This window comes from Pseudochaenichthys georgianus, chromosome 14, assembly GCF_902827115.2.
Source record: "Pseudochaenichthys georgianus chromosome 14, fPseGeo1.2, whole genome shotgun sequence".
NCBI classification, from domain to species: Eukaryota; Metazoa; Chordata; class Actinopteri; order Perciformes; family Channichthyidae; genus Pseudochaenichthys; species Pseudochaenichthys georgianus.
Genome location: NC_047516.1, coordinates 24485261 through 24505344, shown reverse-complemented (window position 1 = coordinate 24505344; position 20084 = coordinate 24485261). Strand labels below are relative to the sequence as shown.

General features: G+C 39.6%; 1 protein-coding gene across 1 annotated transcript; it reads right to left on the bottom strand.

Annotated features, from left to right (window-relative positions):
* Positions 1–446: 446 nt before the first annotated feature.
* On the bottom strand, positions 447–19885 carry LOC117458298 (transcriptional regulator ATRX-like). Its single transcript, XM_034098680.1, has 35 exons — positions 19697–19885; positions 18960–19066; positions 18820–18875; positions 18704–18732; positions 18300–18421; positions 17926–18042; positions 17517–17626; positions 17086–17153; positions 15184–16976; positions 15014–15077; positions 11178–11326; positions 10804–10980; positions 10614–10722; positions 9257–9338; positions 8976–9161; positions 8606–8744; positions 7951–8060; positions 7614–7757; positions 7359–7533; positions 7120–7257; positions 6279–6454; positions 6060–6177; positions 5837–5967; positions 5687–5760; positions 5273–5367; positions 5050–5188; positions 4862–4953; positions 4663–4768; positions 4377–4554; positions 3576–3767; positions 3322–3465; positions 3127–3192; positions 2941–3036; positions 979–1107; positions 447–900 (listed from the first exon to the last, which is right to left on the bottom strand). The coding sequence occupies exons 1-35, from the start codon at positions 19714–19716 to the stop codon at positions 808–810; spliced, it is 5724 nt and encodes a 1907-aa protein (XP_033954571.1). The 5' UTR covers positions 19717–19885; the 3' UTR covers positions 447–807.
* Positions 19886–20084: the final 199 nt, after the last annotated feature.

Genomic DNA, 20084 nt, shown 5'->3' with positions numbered 1-20084 from the left:
AGGGAAACCTTGAAGGGTTTTCACCACTGCAGCTGGCTTGCTTTCATTAATTAATTAATAAACATGCAGGCATGGAGCCCCTCTCAGGGGAACACAACACGCTCAGTGGCTGAACAGCTGCTCCCGTTCTACCAGGAGAATCAGACTGTTGTTGCTTAAAGTCATGAAGGAAGTGATAGCAGCACACACTTACATTTAAGATGTAAAGGAACAAAATATGCATACGATTTCAGAGGATGTACCTTTTGTAAAGATCAAGTCCTACATGACTAATTCACAGCTGAATCAGTCTTTTTAAAAGCTTTAAAAAACCGTGAACAGATATTCTCACTATTTACACCTAAATCTCCTCTACCAGATTAAAAAGGGAAATTCATACACATGGACTAAAATATCCAATTTCTAATCTTTTGTTCATTTATTAAGGAATAATCACAACTGTGCAGTTCAATAACACAAGGTTTATTTGAAAGCATGTACAGTACATCTACTGTGAGTGTAATCATCAAACTGATCCTCAGTGGCTGAAATAGGCACTAGTTAATTTGCAAATTTTAAAAGACATTCATAGAGCCTAATATATCCTGCAGTTAAAGTGCTCAAAGTGTTACAAAATGAACCTGAACATTATTGACAAAAGGAAGTTACAGAGAAATGTTTCAATAACATCTGATACTATGCTGTTTTAATGATATGGGTACTCAGTGCACTCAGATTTTGTGTTAAACAATAATTCAACTCACTGGTTGAGCAATGATGAAGAGCAAAGGCATAATTGTCCTTCCTATTAAAACATGACTTTCTTGTTCAAGTGTGTCCCGGCTGGGTAACAGTGGTCGCGGCCGCCTGTATCTCTTGCATCCTGCGTCTTTTCAGGATGTCCGTGATGCTGAGTGTGAGCTGGGGGGGATGTAATGGAAACGTGAGAATGGCTGTTGGTACATATAAGACATGAGCTCCCATGTAGAAGTGACTTACTGTCTGCTGATGTGTGAGAATGTCCTGATACAAGGCCTGTCTACGTTCCCGCTCCTTCTCGTCAAACACTTTCCAATTCTGAGCTTTGGTCCTAATCTCAGCCTCCGGCAGCTCGTGATACTGCTGCCGCTGAAACATCGCAAATAAATGGTTACTACACACACACACAAGAACTTTCCTATCTGAACTGTAGCATACAGTTGGTATTGTGAGCCATGTGTATCCCTGGCTATCTGCAAAGTAATGTTTTGGGGATGTAAGGAGAGTTGTATTATGTTTGTATGCCAATTTTCTTTTTGAAAATCTGAATAACATGTTTTCAGTACAAAGATGCTAAACTATAAAAGTGGTTATGTATCTACTTCTACCATTGGTGATTATGACAATATATAGACACAATTATCTATACAGTATATACCAGAATAGTATACAAAATGATCAAAATCATAGATTATTTGTGGCTCTACATTTTAAATCCTTAAGCACCTCAACCAGGCTTTGTCTGTCTGTCAGCAGGATGACCAACCAACAGCTGCCCTCAATTTCATGAGGCTTGTTGAAATGGCGTATCTTGGGCCAAGGAAGAACCCATTACATTTTGGAGTGGATCTAAATCCGTGGTTTTTCCATGCTCTACTATTTGTATTAGTACTTGTTAGTAAAACAATTGTATTTAATATGAATAAATCCCAGCTTTAGTTATCTTTGTTTTCATCTTCACGTTTTTTGGAGGATGAAATGTAGACACACCTGGTTACTACACTGCTCAAAGAAATTAATGGAACACTTTTTAATCAGAGTATAGCATTAAGTCAACTACACTTGGGATATTGTTCTGGTCAGTTAAGCAGAAGAGGGGGTTGTTAATCAGTTTCAGCTGCTTTGGTGTTAATTAGATGCACTAGAGGGGCAACAATGAGACAACCCCCACAACAGGAATGGTTTTCCAGGTGGAGGCCACTTCCTCATCTTTTCTGACTGTTTTCCACTAGGGTTAGTGTCACTACTGCTAGCATGAGGCGATACCTTGACCCTACAGAGGTTGCACATCAATACGTGACATTGCCAGAAGGTTTGCTGTGTCACCCAGCACAGTCTCAAGCGTATGGAATAGATTCCAGGAGACAGGCAGGTACTGTAGGAGAGCTGGACAGGGCCGTAGAAGCTCCTCAACCCATCAGCAGGACCGGTATCTGCTCCTTTGTGCAAGGAGGAACAGGATGAGTCCTACAAAATGACCTGGTTCCCCCTGAGCACGTGACAGACGTGAAAGGGTCTGGAGAAGCCGTGGAGAACGTTATGATGCCTGTAACATCGTTTAGCATAACCAGTTTGGTGGTGGTTCAGTGATGGTCTATCCATGGAGGGACGCACAGACCTCTACAGGCTAGACAACAGCACCCTGACTGCCATTAGGTATCAGGATCCTTGGAACAATTGTCAGACCCTATGCTGGTGCAGTGAGTCCTGGGTTCCTTCTGGTGCACGACAATGCCTCATGTGGCGAGAGTATGCCGGAATTTCCTGGAGGAGGAAGGAATTGATACCTGACCTAAATCCAATAGAACGCCTCTGGGACATTACGTTTCTGTCAATCCGAAGCCGCCAGATTGCACCTGAGACTGTCCAGGAGCTCAGGGATGCCCTGGTCCATTTTGAGTTTTTGCAATGGAATTACTAGCCTGCCGCATCAATTTTCACTTTGATTTGTGGAGTGTCTTTGAATTCAGCCCTCTGTAGGTTGATCATTTTCATGTCCATCAAATGATGTGGCATTCTTTCGTTCCTAACACATTACCCAGTCCATATCAGTATAGATATCCAGCATGATTTATTTTCCCATTGAGATCTGATGTGTTTTCAAAGTGTTCGTTAAAAATGTCTTTGAGCAGTGTCGTTACTTTGAAAGAAATGGACCCTCATTTTAAATCCCCTTATTAATGAGACCTTAAATTCACTCACAACTCGTAACATGTAGTCCTCCACAGTGTGAGTAGTCATTCTCTGAAGGGACAGGAATGTTGCATTTGTATCCGCTCTGGTCTTGTTCAGCAACTCCTGTGGAGACAGTTATAAATGTCATGTGTTGTATGAACACAAACACCATCGGCAGCACTTCTAAGAAAAGCCTTTTATCTTTAAGTATACCACTAGCTGTTCATTGGTCTTCGCATGCAGGGTGTCCTGGGTGATGGTGGCAGCAGGGTTGGAAGACTGGAAGACAGATATACATATTGTCAGCACAGTTTTTAATGTTAAGAACCCCATAGACAAGCGCATTCAGTTTCACTAAACAGAGCCCAGGACAGGATACTTCATGCTTTGCAGTGAGTTGCTCTTTACCTCGGCCTCGTACTCGGCCCACGCATCTTTGCGTTCTGCCTCACTGAGCTCCTCATCTTGTTTATGGTCCAGCAGAGATTCATGCTCGTGGAAGGACACTATGTGGTCTTTAGAGGTTTGTAACAGCTGTGTCAGGACCTTATCCTGAGAATCAGACACAAAAAGTCACTCAATACTGCACATTCATGCTGTACGCCATTGTCAGACAGCTGAGTATGATTTTAGCTTACAGAACCTGAAATTAAAACAGTCACCTTTGGCAGAACAGAGGTGCTTCTTTTGCTTTTTTTAGAGTTTGGGTGGTCCAGCAGGTCCGGCTCGAATGTGTAAAGTTCAGTCAGTTCAAACAGAGTGTAGTGCCTCTCGATCTGCTGCTGATCCACCACTCGATAGGACAAAGACTGCTTGGTCACCTGACGATCATAGATCTTCTCCTCCATGGTGCCCTGAAGATAAAATGACCGTCATCATTAACGGGACTGAAAGGGTTTTAGGAAGTGAAACACAGTAGCTCTAAGAGATCTGTGTCCATCAGACATTGCTTTGAGCAGTGATCGCAAAAAACATTAACCGTTCCTGCATTTCTCAATTCACGCAAATATAAGGTCAAAGTAAGAACTTTGTGCTACACACATTTAACAAATGTATGTAGCAGCAGAGCCTCTTTGCTCATATGATCCCTAAATGTATCTGACAGTTCAGCTCAAGACACTAAACATTTGGACCCAAAAACATCCAATGCTGCTCTAACTTGGTTATTTTTTGCCATCAGGTGATAGCTGTAGTCCTGGCAACATTCATGCTTTGTAAAACTTGTATAATATAACCTTAAAAGAAGAGGGAAAAACAATGGAAAATTTGAAAAAGGAGACAACATGAGGCAAAACTCAAATGAAGCATTCCTTCAGTAATTCAGAGTTGACAGTAAATGTATTTGAAATGTTGCAGTGACTTTGTTAAATAGTCACACCAGTTAATAACTAGACTAAACAAATGTCCTCCTACGTTTATCAAAAACTTAACTTTTATATTTAAACAAAGACCAGTGAGCCTACCTGAGCCAGGAAGCGGTACACAAACACCTGTTTGAGCTGACCGAAGCGGTACACCCTGTAAATGCTCTGTATGTCATACGAGGGATTCCATGAGGCGTCGAAGATGATGACCCGGTTCGCAGCGACGAGGTTGATACCAAGTGAGCCGGCTCTCGTTGAAATGAGAAACAATCGGCCACTGAAATAAATATCAATAAAATACAATCAGAAGAGAAACTTTTTAAATATTCTTATTTAAGTGTAATCAATAAAGAAAAGATTGTAATAACAGTGGGATAATCGGTACCGATCATTGGTGTCATTGTTGAACTTATCAGCCCATTTCTTCCTTGACAAAGCAGTGGTGGAACCGTCAAGACGATAGTAATCAATGTTTTTTATCCAGCTGCCCGCTGTGAGAACAATGCAGAACGGAATAAAGGTTAAGTACCATCAAGAAGGACGTTTCCTAAATAAATATACATTTTTTGACATAAACAGAATACCTTTGAATGCTGATGCGTTTCTGGCATTGTGAGAATTTTTCAGGAAGTCCTCAATAAGGCCCAACGAGATCAATGACTGACTGAAAACAAGCCTAAAGATTCAAGAAATGGGTTTGGTTAGTTATGAGGAGCAGTCTAGATACAGTTATGAGGAGATGAATTAGCTTTAAATTGGAAAAGACACGTACACTTTATCCCCGAGGTCTTCAGCCATTCTGAGGATCTCAAACAAGAGCACCATCTTCCCCGAGAGCTCCATAATTTTAGCGTCCTCTTCAGTCACCATGCCTTTGAACCATACATCATCTTGCGTCGGACCCCCTAGAGCTGATGGTTGCGACAGAAGAAAATATATTAGTGTGAAAGCCACAAGGGTGGAGTACTTGTGTAAAAAAAATGTAGCTTTTTTACCTTCCAGTGCTGGAGCAGTTGTGGACACACCAGCAACACCCGCTGTAGGGCCGGCCTCGCTGTTCCCTGCTGGCCCTTTGATCGCTCTGAGTGCACTACAACAGGCAAACATTGTGTATTAAGGTAAATCATAAAATAAACTTGAGAGCTGCTGTTTAAGCAAAGCAGCACACTTCAAAAGGTCCCAAATGATTTCCTTTCACATTTTGGTTTTAAGTTGATGCATTGTCTGACCATTCTACATCTCTTTTTTTTGGAAGCTTTTGCTTATTTATCAATTTAGATTTACATCAGTAAATCATTTGCGACTGAGCATGGCTTTCAAAGGCACATCATCACAATCAGTCACAATATCTAAGGACGTTCATAAACCAGATATGTGATAATACTTTGTTAAAGCATACGTAGTCTTACCTCTCAGCCACAGCACGCTCTTCATTTCTCCGCTGTTCTGCTGATTTATTTGTATTCTTATTTAGAAGATATTCCTGTAATGAAAATCTAGTTTATTAAGATTTTAACCCCTTAACATTATTTTACACGACATGAGTGATTTTTTTTAACCTTCTTTCTTTTGCTGAGGTAGTTCAGCTGAAGGCACCAGGGGTGGGTCCAGATGCGGCTGAGCACCTGAAAGTCCTTGAACAGATTTGCTCCCACCTTCACATTCACTCTGTTCCTCGAGGAACCCATAGCTGGAAAAACAAACATAATTCCAATGTTCACAATTCGATTTTTCTTGAGCTGTAATCACTGATCGAGTTCAAATGTAGCGACAGATTCTCACCAGTGATGTTGTCGAGGTAGTAGCGGTACAACCTGTACTGATGTGGGGAGAGCCTCACAGCCAGCACGTACTCGTGTTTGGGAGGCAGAAACTGAGTCAACTCCGAGTAATCTCTTCTCTGAAAAAAAAGATGAACACGTTGTGAGAGCTGGAAAACTAAGCAAAACTGAATGTGTACATATACAGACAGTGTGCAAGTTGCTGTATTTCTTTTTTTACCTGCACACATCCAGCCAACATTGCATGAAGCACGTGCGCTCGCTTCTTCATGATGCGGACGTCTCGTGCCGTGGAGTCCGCACACTGGCCGTTCTGTATGGGGTTGATGAAGCGGTTTCTGAATTCGCCCAGTGAGCCCAGCAGATTCTTCTTGATGAAATTCACCATGCAGTGGTCTGTTGGGAACAAAATATTGTGTATCAATAGGAAGATTTTCGAAACAAAATATCCGTCAAAATGTGAGGCCTACACCTAATTTCCTCGCAAGTACTGCAGGTTTAGTTTATGAATGTCCTAAATTCAGGGTGATGAATTTAGGAAGTAGCCTTGTTGGTACTTTATATGTAAACTAATGATACCATTTTAGGAAAAGGCATTAAATCGACCTTTGGGGAAAAAACGACGGCCATCTTGGATTTGAAGGTCAAAAATAGGTCAAATCATCAAAACATCAAATATGAATTCCTCGACCCATAAAGTACCAGAAACCATGTATTGAACAACATTGTCGGCCAAATCATTGAAAAGCTCATTTTCAACCTACGGTGATGGCAGCCATTTTGGATTTAGGGCTCTAAAAAATGTTGCCCACATTTTTGCGAGGGGCATGGGGGGCTCATTTTTTTGATGATGACAAATCCACTGAGAAACGAACCTCCGCTCTCCACGGTCACGGATTTGCTGGAGATGACCCAACTACATTCAAATTGCACATGACTTCAAATTCTATTAGAAAGCGGGCGACTTCAACAACTAACCCCATTATCATAGATAAAATATACCTTCAATCATATTGTGAAGGTATGGCATTATGTAATTTGATGCAGTTTTGCAGACTTACACTCATTCAGGTTGTTTTGTAGTGGAGTGCCAGTTAGCACCACTCTCCGTCGGGTCTTGATGGCGTTCATAGATTTGGAGATATTAGAAGTTTCATTGCGCAAGATGTGTCCCTCGTCACAGACCACAAAGTCCGGACCTGTATAAAAAGACAACACAGGACAAAAAAAGCTACAGATTCAACAGCTTCAATGAGAAAAGCAATGACCCATAAACAAGAATAACTGAATAACACGCTACCTGGATCCACCAGTAGTCTCTTTATCTCCTTCCTGCTCTCCTCGTCAGCTTTCTTGGTTAGAGACAGGTTGCGGTACATCTCATAGCCCATTATCATCACGCCTCCCTCTCTCATCCACCTCTGCAGAACCCTGATTCGCTCTGGGGGATGCTTTACTGTCGTCAGTTCTGTGACCTGTAACATTTTTACAAGTGTGAAGCATAAAATGTCTCAAGCACAACATTTAGGATTGCCCATTTAATTTTTTTGCATACCTTTAATGTATCCTGTCCCAAGTTTTTTTGCCATTTACTGAACTCGCTGACCCAGTTGAGGATGGTATTGAGCGGACAAACGACCAGGGCCGTTCTGAATCTTAGGTTCTCCGACAGCAGCACCGTGTGGAGGAAGGCTACCGTCTGTAAAATAACACGGGTATTAATATGAAGCATGGACAACTTACCACAGTCAATACAGAATACTTGTGTGTGATGTAAGGTGATGTAACAGCAGCAAACTACAATTATAATCAATACCTAAAGTAATTCAATATGTAATTTGTCTTGGATAAGTCAAAGCAAAGAAGAATATTGGGGGTGTGTATTTCTTCACCTGCAGAGTTTTTCCAAGGCCCATGCAGTGTGCCAGTATGCAGCCAGATCCAGGAGAAGAGTTGGCCTTCTTCACAGACTCACAACAGCTGTCCCAAATGAACTGGACGCCTTTGGTTGGAGAGTAAAGAGATCACGGTTAGCATGTTTTGTCTTAACACATAAATGGGACACTAAAAATTGTTAATCACAATATTTATCAGCATTGAAAAGGTATTCTCAATCCCCAAAACAACCATTGGTGTCAACCATGTGAATTCTTTAAGATAATGGGTTGTTTTTCACATGGCATAGCACTGAACAAAGAGTCCAAAAACATGTGAATAGTAGCTGTTTACTTCAATTCATCTAGATTTTTTTTTGCATTTTGAGACTTTTTGTACACCATGTGAGAAAAAGAAAAACTCGAAGATTTCAAGGTAACACAGATACATTGCTTAATTGATTGATAATTCCAATGTTACTATTAAAAATGGCGTTTATAACAGTGGCTATATAAACCCCTCATGCCAAAAGCATTGTTCACTTTAGTCACCCGAGTGCAAATAGCATCAGACTCAACTGTATTAATCTAATGCTGTTATTGCTGTCAGCATGCATGTGCATAATAGTAAACCTTGTCCTCCTCAGTACGAGTGAAAAGAGCACAAACTAACCATCCACCTGGTGAGGCTTCAGGCTCGTCACCAGGTTCCTGTGCACCTGAACAAGAGGATTTTTGTTCTCCTTGTCCTGATCCAGGATCAGCTTGATGGTGATGGGACACGGGATATCATCATCATCTGGGATAGTTATCTGAAATACAATGATGACATTCAGCATTTCATCTTAGGAAAACCCCAACGCCTATAAAACATCCTATAAAAGTGATCATTTCAGCAACATAAATGCTCTGTACTGAGCTAAATGTCATTTATCAACAGGGACATAGTCTAATGAGCAAGCCCTGCTGCAGAAATGAACTGCTGTAAAGAGCCATTAGTCATTAACAGAGTGCAGTTTAATGGTCTGCTGTGTGTTCAGTACCGTTCTCCTGTCCTTCATCTGTTGTTCCCTTTCTGCCAAACGTTTGCGTCTCTCCTCTTCCTCTCTGAGGGCTTCCAGCGTCTCAGTGCGGAGATTCACATCATCGATGATTTTGCGAATCTTTTTGCGTCCTTTAGGGGTGCCTTTACCGTCGCTGTTCTCCTCACCTGCATCCTCTTTATCACTCTGAAAAAAAACAGAAGTATAGAACAAAAGATGTGACTGTTAGACACAACTCTGGAGTTTAAGAATAATAAACGTAGTTATAGGTCAACTGCTACCTTTTCACTGTTGGAGTCAGATAACCAAATGCAGGGCACTGCCTGCTTCTCATGAGGCCGCTCCTTCCTTTGACTGGATCCTCTAGAGATGGAAAGAGAAGAGGATTAGGAATTCAAATGTACGTAACTTTTACACAGCCACATGAATTTAAATATTCGGCTTAAAATGTGCTCTAAAAGAAGTGAGATTTGTAATTTAAATGTTAAATTGTGTTGATTTTAAAGCTTGTGTCATCATATTTTGGTTGTTAATGCTCTTGGCTATTATAACAGGAATATGCATTAAACTTGCTTAGTTGGTGTGCACTAGGGGTAAACATGTACAATCTGAAATGTAATTTTTACCATAATTCTAATTTGAATACGTGAGAACGTAATATTATATGCAACATGCGCAAATGTTTTTTTTTATTTTAAAAAAGCATTAAAATGTATTGCATTATGGAAGCCTGTTTGCGCCACAGGGGGGAAAAATCCTGTAAGTCATTATAATGACTTTGTTATCTCATTATATTGACTTACTATCTCATTATATTGACTTACTATCTCATTATATTGACTTAGCTATCTCATTATATTGACTTAGTTATCTCATTATATTAACTTAGTTATCTCATTATATTGACTTACTATCTCGTTCTTTTGTAGCTTCCTCTGTAGTGTCCGTAGGCTTAGTTTAATATTGTGTGATTCCTCCAAAACCACTAAAATGTCCTTATTTGTGAATCCGCGTCTAAAGTAGTCTTCAATTATAGTATCCATTAGTTCAGCTAAGTGTGTCCCACACACTTGCTATTGTTGCTTTGGTGTAAAGGGATGAAAGCTAATTGCTCTTATATGATAGTAAGTCATTATAATGAGATAGTAAGTCAATATAATGAGATAGTAAGTCAATATAATGAGATAGTAAGTCAATATAATGAGATAGATAAGTCAATATAATGAGATAGTAAGTCAATATAATGAGATAGTAAGTCAATATAATGAGATAACTAAGTCATTATAATGACTTACAGGATTTTTTTTTTCCTGTGGCGCAAACAGGCTTCCATACATTACTGTAAATTATCTATATTATAATATTTATCTCATATCTAATGACTATTATTTTAGGATTATCATTATTAATATTGCTTGTCGATAATGAATTACTTCCTCTCTGAGTTCCAATGTAGTGTTCAAATGTTTTCTCTTTTTATTGTATATTGTATTTCTCTTGGTCGTGTATGTTCGTTGGCAATATTATTATTTTGAAATAGATTCATTCCACGCCTGTTGACTTAAATACGTTATACAAAGATCTTGACCACTCTCCTTGAGCTACACTTTGTATCAATGGGAGCTGAAACGTATGTACCCTTTGAGTTTGTCGTCACCGTCCTCGTTCTCTGACAGACTCAGCTCCTCGCTCATCCCGGCGTCCTCCGGCTCCGACTCGTTGCTCTCAGTATCACTTTCACTATCAGCTTGACAGACATCGATATCAGATGTTAGAGCAAAGTATGAAGTTCCTGTTCAGACAGCTACGTTTCTAATGTCAGACTTACAGTTTAGGAGTTTTCTGCTGGCTTTTTGCTTGCTCTTTGGCTCTCCTGCTTCACTTTCTGCCCCAGCCTTATCAACAGGCGCTCCGTCATCCAAGGTCAGTCCGTGGCGGAGCAGATTGTGCTTGGAGGTGGGCCCATCAGACATGGCGTCAGAAGATTCGGTAGCAAAGTCTTCCCCTGCAGCAGAGATATCAACTATTATTTCCCCTCAATCAACAAGAGCCATCTTTACAATCGTCACCACTTTGTTTGGAAAGAAAAATGTAATTCCACTATAAATCAATACGACTGAAATAGGATACGAGTACATGTGCTTATGAAAAAGATGCACGGACAGGAAGCAAAAAATGTGCTACTTCAAAAAACCGACTTACCTTCATCTGTTTGATTATCCTTATTGCCTTTTTTGACCGCCTGATCATCCCCCGAGTCAGATGTCTCCTGCGTCTCCTCATCTGAAGAGATATCATCGCCCGAGGAGTAGTTGGCTTTGATTTGGGCCAAAAGCATTTTCTTTGCGATTCTTTCAAAAGTAGAAAAGAAGGAGAAGGTACCTGAAGTTCAATCTTGAGCTAGATATAGTTATACTTTATTGTTAGACAAAATCATATCTAAGTTTGATTTCAATAATACCCTTATAAGATATCTTTAGAATGCAAAAGTCGTATAGTTCATAAACTAATCACAGGTTGAATCTGGGCAGTGACCTTGATTCGATCTACATTATAAGTAAATAATAGTCTTGAAATGAGTCAGAGAAAGTGCCACAACACTGGAAGATAAACATTCAGAAAAGCAGGAAAAAAAGAAAACTGATTCAGAGACATTTTCAAGAGAAATAATTTATTACAAGTACTCTTCACAGAAAAAGACAGTCTTGGTTTATTTTATGTTGAGGAAAGGGGAGAGATTTTCTACAATGTTTTTGCTTGCTTGAGTCTGACCCTTTTTTTCATGTGAAATAGTAAATACATTGATATCTTGTTAAAGAACATAAAAGTTTACTCGTAATGAAATGTAATTTCAACCACTTATAATACTGCAGTCAAGCATTATTACCAATGATCCGATACAGTTCCTGATAAGGATGTTTTAAAAATGTGAAAGGTGTATGCGTTTAATGCCATATTGTGTTTTCACCACTCATAATATGTGATGAGTTCCTCTTAAAACCCTTTTAACGCGCAAACACATTAGAGTCAAACAGCCTAAAGCACTGGCTCCAAATCATCCAATGTCCAGAAAATGGTCTGTCCCCATTGACCCGTTCTCACCAAGCTACCTGCATTACGCGCACTGATCTCCAAGTGGATTGTCCATGCAGGTCACTTGAGAAAGGATGACTGAAATGTTCAATTGGCGGAAAAATGTTCAATTGGCGGAAACATTTCCAACGAGAGTATATTGTAAAAGGTGTATTACAGAATAAGAAAGCCAGACGACAGTAGCAGTAACAGGCCAGAGCCCTGTATCTCATTTAACATGCTTCTGGGAAAAAGGACGACAAGAAAAACACTGAGGAAAATGAACACACTGCCACATGTGAATTTGACATCATGGTCATTGGTAAACGCATGCTGGGGGGGATTACAATGGAACACAGTACTTTTCACGTTTAACCCACTAACTACAAACAATGTAAACTTTACATTTCTGCTGACCATTTCTTTTTAGGATAAAGTCGTGTTATCACTACAGGTGAAAACACACTTTGTTGAAAAAAATTAAATAACGGGTTCTTGCCGATCGGAGGCTACAATATCCCAGATTTAAGCGATTGTTGCCTAACAGCACTGCAATCACTGCTGTGCTGTCAGGAAATCCGACCTGGAAAAAACATAAGAAACAAACATTGATGTCATTACAGGCACAATGTGAATGTGGTCCCTGTTTGCATTACAATAGTTGTTGTTTCACAGCCCACTCTCAATTCTCAGATATACAACGTTCCATTTAAAAGCTCTGACCGCAAGTTCTTTTAACAAATCGTTTTTATCAGTAATGCTTCAGACAAACGCGATAGTCACTCGTAAGGTTTTAAATCTCTGTAACTAAAAATACGGTAATAAATGATTTTTCAGTTGAAAAGCTACTGTACGCTTTACAAAAATGGTCAGCAGTAATGTATACTCTGTGTATAGAAAGTGGGGGAACACTGATGACAGCTCTAAATGATTGTAATTAACCAGAACACCGTCTCTGGAAAAAGTTTTTAAAAAGTCATTCCTCAGAACGGGGATGTATTTCAATAAAAAACGGAATATCAAAATGTTATTTCAGAATACATGTGGCAGTGGATTTTCTTCATCGTCTTATGAATGCATCTTTCTAGCGCGAGTGTGTCGCATGTTCTCCAATTTCGATGCCAATATCTCCACACTGATTGGCCTTAAGCAGCAATAATACAATTTCTTCGACCTCCATTCTGCTAGGGTGATGTAAGAAAGTATCCAACGGATATCTAGGAACCTCAGCAGATAAATCCAACACTGTGTACATGGATAAATACTACTCAAGGTCAAGTAGTGGAGAAAGATGCCTTTGTTATTTGAGTAAGCCTACCCAAGAGAATCTATCAAAGCAGCACCGTCAGAGATACACAAAGACACAGGCTCTGAAAAATCAGCCCTTTGAGAACTGCTATAGAATATTACATATACGCAAAAGTACTTGTTACTACGCATTATCGACTCCAGTGTCATATGTGATCTAGTAAAGAAAAGAGGCATACCAGGAGCATTACGTCAGAATAAGATGTACTACTCATCATGATTAAGTGTATACCAGAGTTTTGATGTTGATTCCCTAAAAAAAACCCGGCAAAGCACTATTTAACAATCCAATGAGGAAAGCCAGTCAACATGTTGGTGTGTAAAAGGATTTATATTATATTGTAAAAAGTAATAATAATTGTTTATTGTGTTTTGTGTCAGCCTTTGGGTGTTTATTACCATAAATATCTTCGAGATAAAAATGTTCCCCAATGCTTGTGTTTGCTTGACAGTGAAAGCAGCCCCATAATGTATCCTGAGATTTCCAGGAGTTCATGATGATACCACCATTATTGTCTCAATGAACACTAAGTAATACATAAGACTGACTTGTGTTTCAACACTGGCAATAATTACAAGCCCATCCATGAAATAAGTGAAGCTCAAACAATGTGTGATATAAGAATGACAAAGTATATTTTTGGCCGGAATAAACAGGCTTTAACAGGACGGCAATTGAACTTTTGTGAGAAAAATAACTGAAAAGCTGAATAACACAAAGCTTGAAGTGCATTTACAAAGCCAGGTACATATTCAGATATCTTAACAACAATACTTTTGCCATCTTAACAAAAAGATCCAGACATCATAATTAACAAATGATATCTCTGATCCATCAAGGATTCCTTACAAAAAATACAATCAAAAATATGTGTTTCAAGGAGAAGAATGAAAGTGTTATACTAAAAATAAATTGTAAATTTACTTCATTTTCTTTGGTTAAATATGTGCAGATAATCTGTAAAATGTGTCAAACTTAACACTTCACCAGTGAATAACAATGTATCTAAGATTGCTCCTCAATGGAGAACAGTTCTTTGTGCATTCTGTAAAGGAGTTCAAACTTTTGAAAATATATATTTAAATACCGTCATCATAACAGGTTGAGCTGTCAGTTAATAAATTAACTGCGTTTGCTCATTCCTCTTCAAAAAGGCAAGGTGCGCCAAATGCAAGGTTTCCCCTTTTGTTTAAGTCTAGTATACCGTGAAAAGTAAACACGGTGGTGTGAGATGTAATACTTATTATAGAAATGTAGGTAAATGCATCTTAAGCATTTACAGTCGTATAATTGCACATCAAATTAAACATAGATAAGCATTCTTTGCATGATCTATATTAAAAATGCAATACAATTCAAGTTCAAATAAAGTAGACAAGCAGAGTACGTTGCTCATCATTCACAAGATTGTTCCAGGCCGGTTCAGTTTCAGTGCATCACAAAATGGGTCATGACGTTCACAGTGTACCTCTAGCGTGTGTATTTGAAGGCTGGGATTCGGCTGCAGCTACGTTTTGGTCTTGTTTGAATAGGCTGCAACTCAGTCTTAATGACCTGGGTGTTGCTAGCTTTTGCACAGTGTTCGGGTATTAATGTTGTCTGCCTTTCACAACTAGGGTGTTTTACAAACTCTACATCCTGGCTTTTTGAACCATACCTATTTTCTGGATCATCATCATCTTCTGCTGCCCACGAGGGCCCAGAGTGCTCCTCGTCGTCTCCTACAAGAAACATTCATTAAACATTAGCTTTCCAACAGAAACTGGGCAAACAACTATTGACAAGACATACTGTATATTTAGATAATATATGTATTATAGGACTCACCAGACGATTGGTGGAATGTTGCTGCCCCCAGTAAGGCCACATCTTCAGTGATTCGCTTCATCTTCTGATCACTTCCTTCACTCCCGGTCTCTTCGTCATCATCTCCATCTTCGTTTGATGAGGAGGAGGACTCCATTGCTTTCTGGCAGGATTTAGCCTTAGATTTTCCAGCCTGTATCCCAACTGGCTTTTTAGGCGATTTTTCATTATCTCTTTTGACGAGGGGAGACTTCCCAATTGGCCTCAAAGTATTCAAGTGTTGCATCTTCTTCTGCGAGTCTTGATCATCGCTTGAGGAATCTGTCCCGCTTTCTCTTCGTGATTTAGTTATTCTATTACTCGAGTCTGATTCTGAGGAGCGGTCTAGCATCTTGCGTTTTCGACGCATGCTCTCTGGGGAGAGCGGGGAGTTCTTTGTTAGCCAAAAGAGACATTTCTTGGCCACCTTATTTGATGCTTTTCCACCATTCTCATCGCTCTGGGGTTCATCTGAGCTTTGTGTCATAGCAGCTCGCTCAAGCAGAGCTACAGGGACTTCATCGGAGTCAGAGTCGTCTCTTGCTCGGCTCAGACCTGGTTCTTCAGTGTTTTTGGCAGGCGTTTGGCTGGAGGTTTCCTCAGGGTCAGAATCACTGTCACTGTCTGCTGCTGAAAGAGACTCTTTGGACTTGACGCCACTTGGTCGTCGCAAAGGTGTCGTCTTTAAGCGGGGAGAACGTCTATTGCCATGTTGTTCTTCTGGGTGTAGAGATGCAATAGAGATGTTGTTGCTTATCTTGCTGTCAGCTTTAACACCTTTAACACATGGTTTTTCATCTTCTGATACATTCTTTCCCTCTGATGTGTTGTCGCTCATGCTGATGTCCTTCTCGTTCTTTGGGGCACAAGAGGATTGCTCCTGCTCCATTGGTACAGGAGTAAGTTGAACTACTAGTTTTTTAGTCATGTTAATCCCGCTTTCAGAAGGCATCAGGGCATTCTTCTGTGCACTCTGTGTGGCTTCACGTGAATCTGAATCCATGTTTTCACTGGGGCAGGCACATGCAGTCCTCCTGTCCTTGAAGCCTTTGGAGTCAGAATCATAATCTTCTGTTTGTTCGGCTGCCAATTTCCGCAAGACACTCAAACATCTTTCTTCAGAGCTTTCCGGCTCTGTGCCTGAATCTATTACAGGTTGTGCATCGAAGTCTTCACTAAAGAACTTTTCCCAACAGCTCATGACATCCACGTCACTGAATTCTTCCTTAAGGCTATCCTCAAGTGCTGCAAGTGATTTTCGCAATCCTTTGACTACTGACAAAAAAGAGTTCAGGTGCAGCTTGCGAACCGTAGGTGCTTTTTTGTTTGACGTCACAGTATGAATGAAATTGACAAATGTCCGGTTTAAGATGTTTGTTGAGTCCACTAAATGTTTAGCTTTTTTGGTGATCTCCTTGGAAATCTGCAGTGTGTTATAGTTGAACACCACATTCCCATCCATACCAGTGTGATCCCATTTATCCAAAGGAATGTTTTGTTGTAAGTGTGGCAACATGTGGTAAAGTTGAGATTTTTCCGGCTCTACCCTGTTCCTTTTGCGCTGCTGAAACCACATGTTCTCCATGTTCTCGAGGACGCTGTCACAGGCCATCACCAGATCGCAAAGGGGCTCACGGCTACAGACATAGCAGTACCACTTGCTTTCCAAGATGCCTGAAAGCTCCTTCCTTCCCAAATTTCTTAGAATGCACTTCTTGCAGAAGGCATTACTACAATAGTCACAACATATCAAGTTGCCTCCTTCAGCACACCATCTGCAAGAGGAAAAATACATAATTCATGCTTTTGATAAAAGCTTAGCAAAAGGTAAGTAAATGAACATGTTAATACTTCAGTAAAAATATTAAATATAACAAATCATACCTGCATTGCTCATCCATTCCATCTCCATCCTTACTGATGTCATCACTTGAGTAATACTTGTAGCAAGACTGACCAAAACAAAGAATGTGTAACGAAAGAGGGTTACAGACAGCTTTGACAAATAGCATATTAAAGACAATAGTACTGCAAATTAGAAATCATAATTGATATGTATATTCTTGTAAGCAATAATCAAATATCACTGGTGGTTATTTTTCAAATATAACATTCAAATACAGAAATGTTTTTGGCAAATTCAACTTAATAAAGTCATTGACAAGTTTATAGACACCCACCAGATGTAAACAACACAGTTCACACAACAATTATGAGCTGCTACACAAAAAATGAAGAAGACTCCTTAAAAGTAATGACTTAAAGGACCCAAATAAATAAGGACTTGATTCTGTTGTATAAATAAGTGGACTCACCTTGCAAATAAGAACGTTCAGAACTGGATGTCGGTAGAAGGAATCTCTTTGGAAGTGGTTAACTTGTCTGCCACAAGCGGTGCAACTGACAATTTCCATGTGTTCGCCACCTATAAAAACAGAGCAACAAAATTGCTATTATAACAGCTTGAAGGGTTTAAATTAAAAGGGTGTAAGAATGAAAGTCAAATATCCAGTGATATCTCTCACAACAAGATAATCATAAAGCCACATTTAGACACACAGTGAAATGATTTTTTAGTTCGACTTTGACAGTTTTTTGTCAAAAGACAATCATTGCATGAGTACCACCACAAGGGCAGCTTCTTTGTTTCTCGAAGAAATGGCTGCCCGGCTTATAATGAAGTGATGTGTTATGTTGTGACAACATCAACCAGTAGCGACTGACCTCCACGTCTCCTCGAAAACTCTCTCCGTAGTACGCCTGGTTTCCGGCTGCGAAACTCAGGACCCCTGAAGTCATCTTTCCCATTGTCAACAGGTTCAGGCCTCACCAGTACAGTGCCTGTAGATGTAAAACATTGCACCAAAAACATCAAACTGTAATTACAGGGTACAAAGCTGGGGACAGGCCTAAATACTGTTAACCCACTACAGAGAGTAAAAGACAAGAAACCACATTAATAATGACAGAGTGTGGTTCTCCTAAATATTTGTTTGTTGTCAGCAAGAATAAATACACATAGTTACAAAAGAGCACAAAAAATAAATAAAATGGTTTAAGTCCCAGCAAGCTATATAGGAAAAAATGGTAAGACCAACCTTTTGGTAATCTAGTGATATCAGGGTGACCATTTTCATTGACTCGTAATTCCACGTCCTCACTTGCATTTGAGTCCCCTGATTCATCCAGTCCAGAGTGTCTTACGACAACAGATGGTTTTCTGTAATAACAGGGGAACAGTAAACCTTTTAATCCTGGGGGAAAACAATATTTCCCTGATGTAGACAAAATCATCAATATCTTTTAACCTGATTTATTGGACTATTGCTTCTTTATGTCTACATTTCAAGTTCAATATCCAGCATTTTTAGAATTGAGCTACATTCAATATATTGGCATTAAATATGGGCTGTTTGGTATTATATATTATATCTGTGCTGGCAGGGTATACATTATATAATCATTTAAATATACTTTCTATGGTATACAAATGCAAGCTCACCTCCTTGAGTATTTGGTGTCTACTCCTGCCTGCAAAGCAAGACAGTTGATTAGTTTAGTTGTCTCTCAGAAATGTTCAATCAGTATATAGTACCTTGTTTAAGCAAACAATGTTACCTGTGTTGCAGCACGAGTTTTTGAGTTTCCCACAGAACATCTCTTGTTTGTCAGTCCTGTAAACCAATTATGTATTATGATTATAGAGCATATCAATATGATGAGTAACTTTCCTCATAAGATTACGTCAAAAGCTGCACCATTAGCATCCTCTGAGGTTGGTGGGCCATTGCTGTCCTCAGCAGGAGAATTAGCCAAGTACTCGTGCAGTTTGTTGACCAATACATTCATCTTGCTGGTCTTGGTGCTACAATCAGAGGAACAAAGATCATGGTTATGATAACTTGATAGTTCGATGTGGCCAACTGGTTAAACAGAGATCTTGTTTTAAAAGAGTACACCTCTACTATTACAACTGCAACATCTCAATTAAGGAAAAGGCACTAACTCTGGTCTTATGGATCTTCATACGAAACACTTACATGAGCGAATGGAAATGCAACACCACCACAAACTACAGCCTAAAAGTGCAGTCTAATAAAACATCCTTTAAAGAAGACTGTTTTATAAGACTGCATTTGTTTAGGGTAGGTGTAACGTTTACAACCAGAAAAGCAACTGCATGACGTTATCATGAGCTAGGCTAAAATGTTACGTTAGTTATTGTAGCAAAAGCTACACATAGCTAACCATAACATCACTGTATCCTCTGAGACGTCAACAAAACCAACATTTTTAATGCAGATGGCATTAGATGCTTTGTAAGCCACTTCAAGCGATACGTTATTTAATTTAGCTGCGTACTTAACTAGCTTCATCGTTATCATTGCTGGCTATGTAGCCGTTAGCTCTTGCGTTAGCTGCTACAGCTAGCTAGTTGCTAAGCTACCAGGCTATTATAACATGTTATGATGTTAGACAATCGCAGTTATGTTACCTCAGCATTGCAGCAGACATTTCTTGTCGTAAGGGAACAACCGAAGTCGTTCAAATTCGTAGTTTCATGATACCAATGTACTCTGGTAAAATATTGGCGCTCAATCTGCACTCATCCCCATCGCTACCTAGAGGCAGAGCCATACAATACATGGCGCTGCCTAGAGGAAAACTGTAAAAAAGCACATCACCAGGGGTGGCTGCGGTCGAACAGTAAAAACAGAACAAGGGCTGCGGGAGAATTTAAAAATACAGGTGGCTTAGATTTAGAGTTGTGAAGGAGAATTATTTAGGGAAAAATAACCGTGGTTAAATAAATAACACCATATGTAACACTTCTACCATTCAGACACAACAACTCAGTAAACACCCTCAAAAGTTGACTTTAT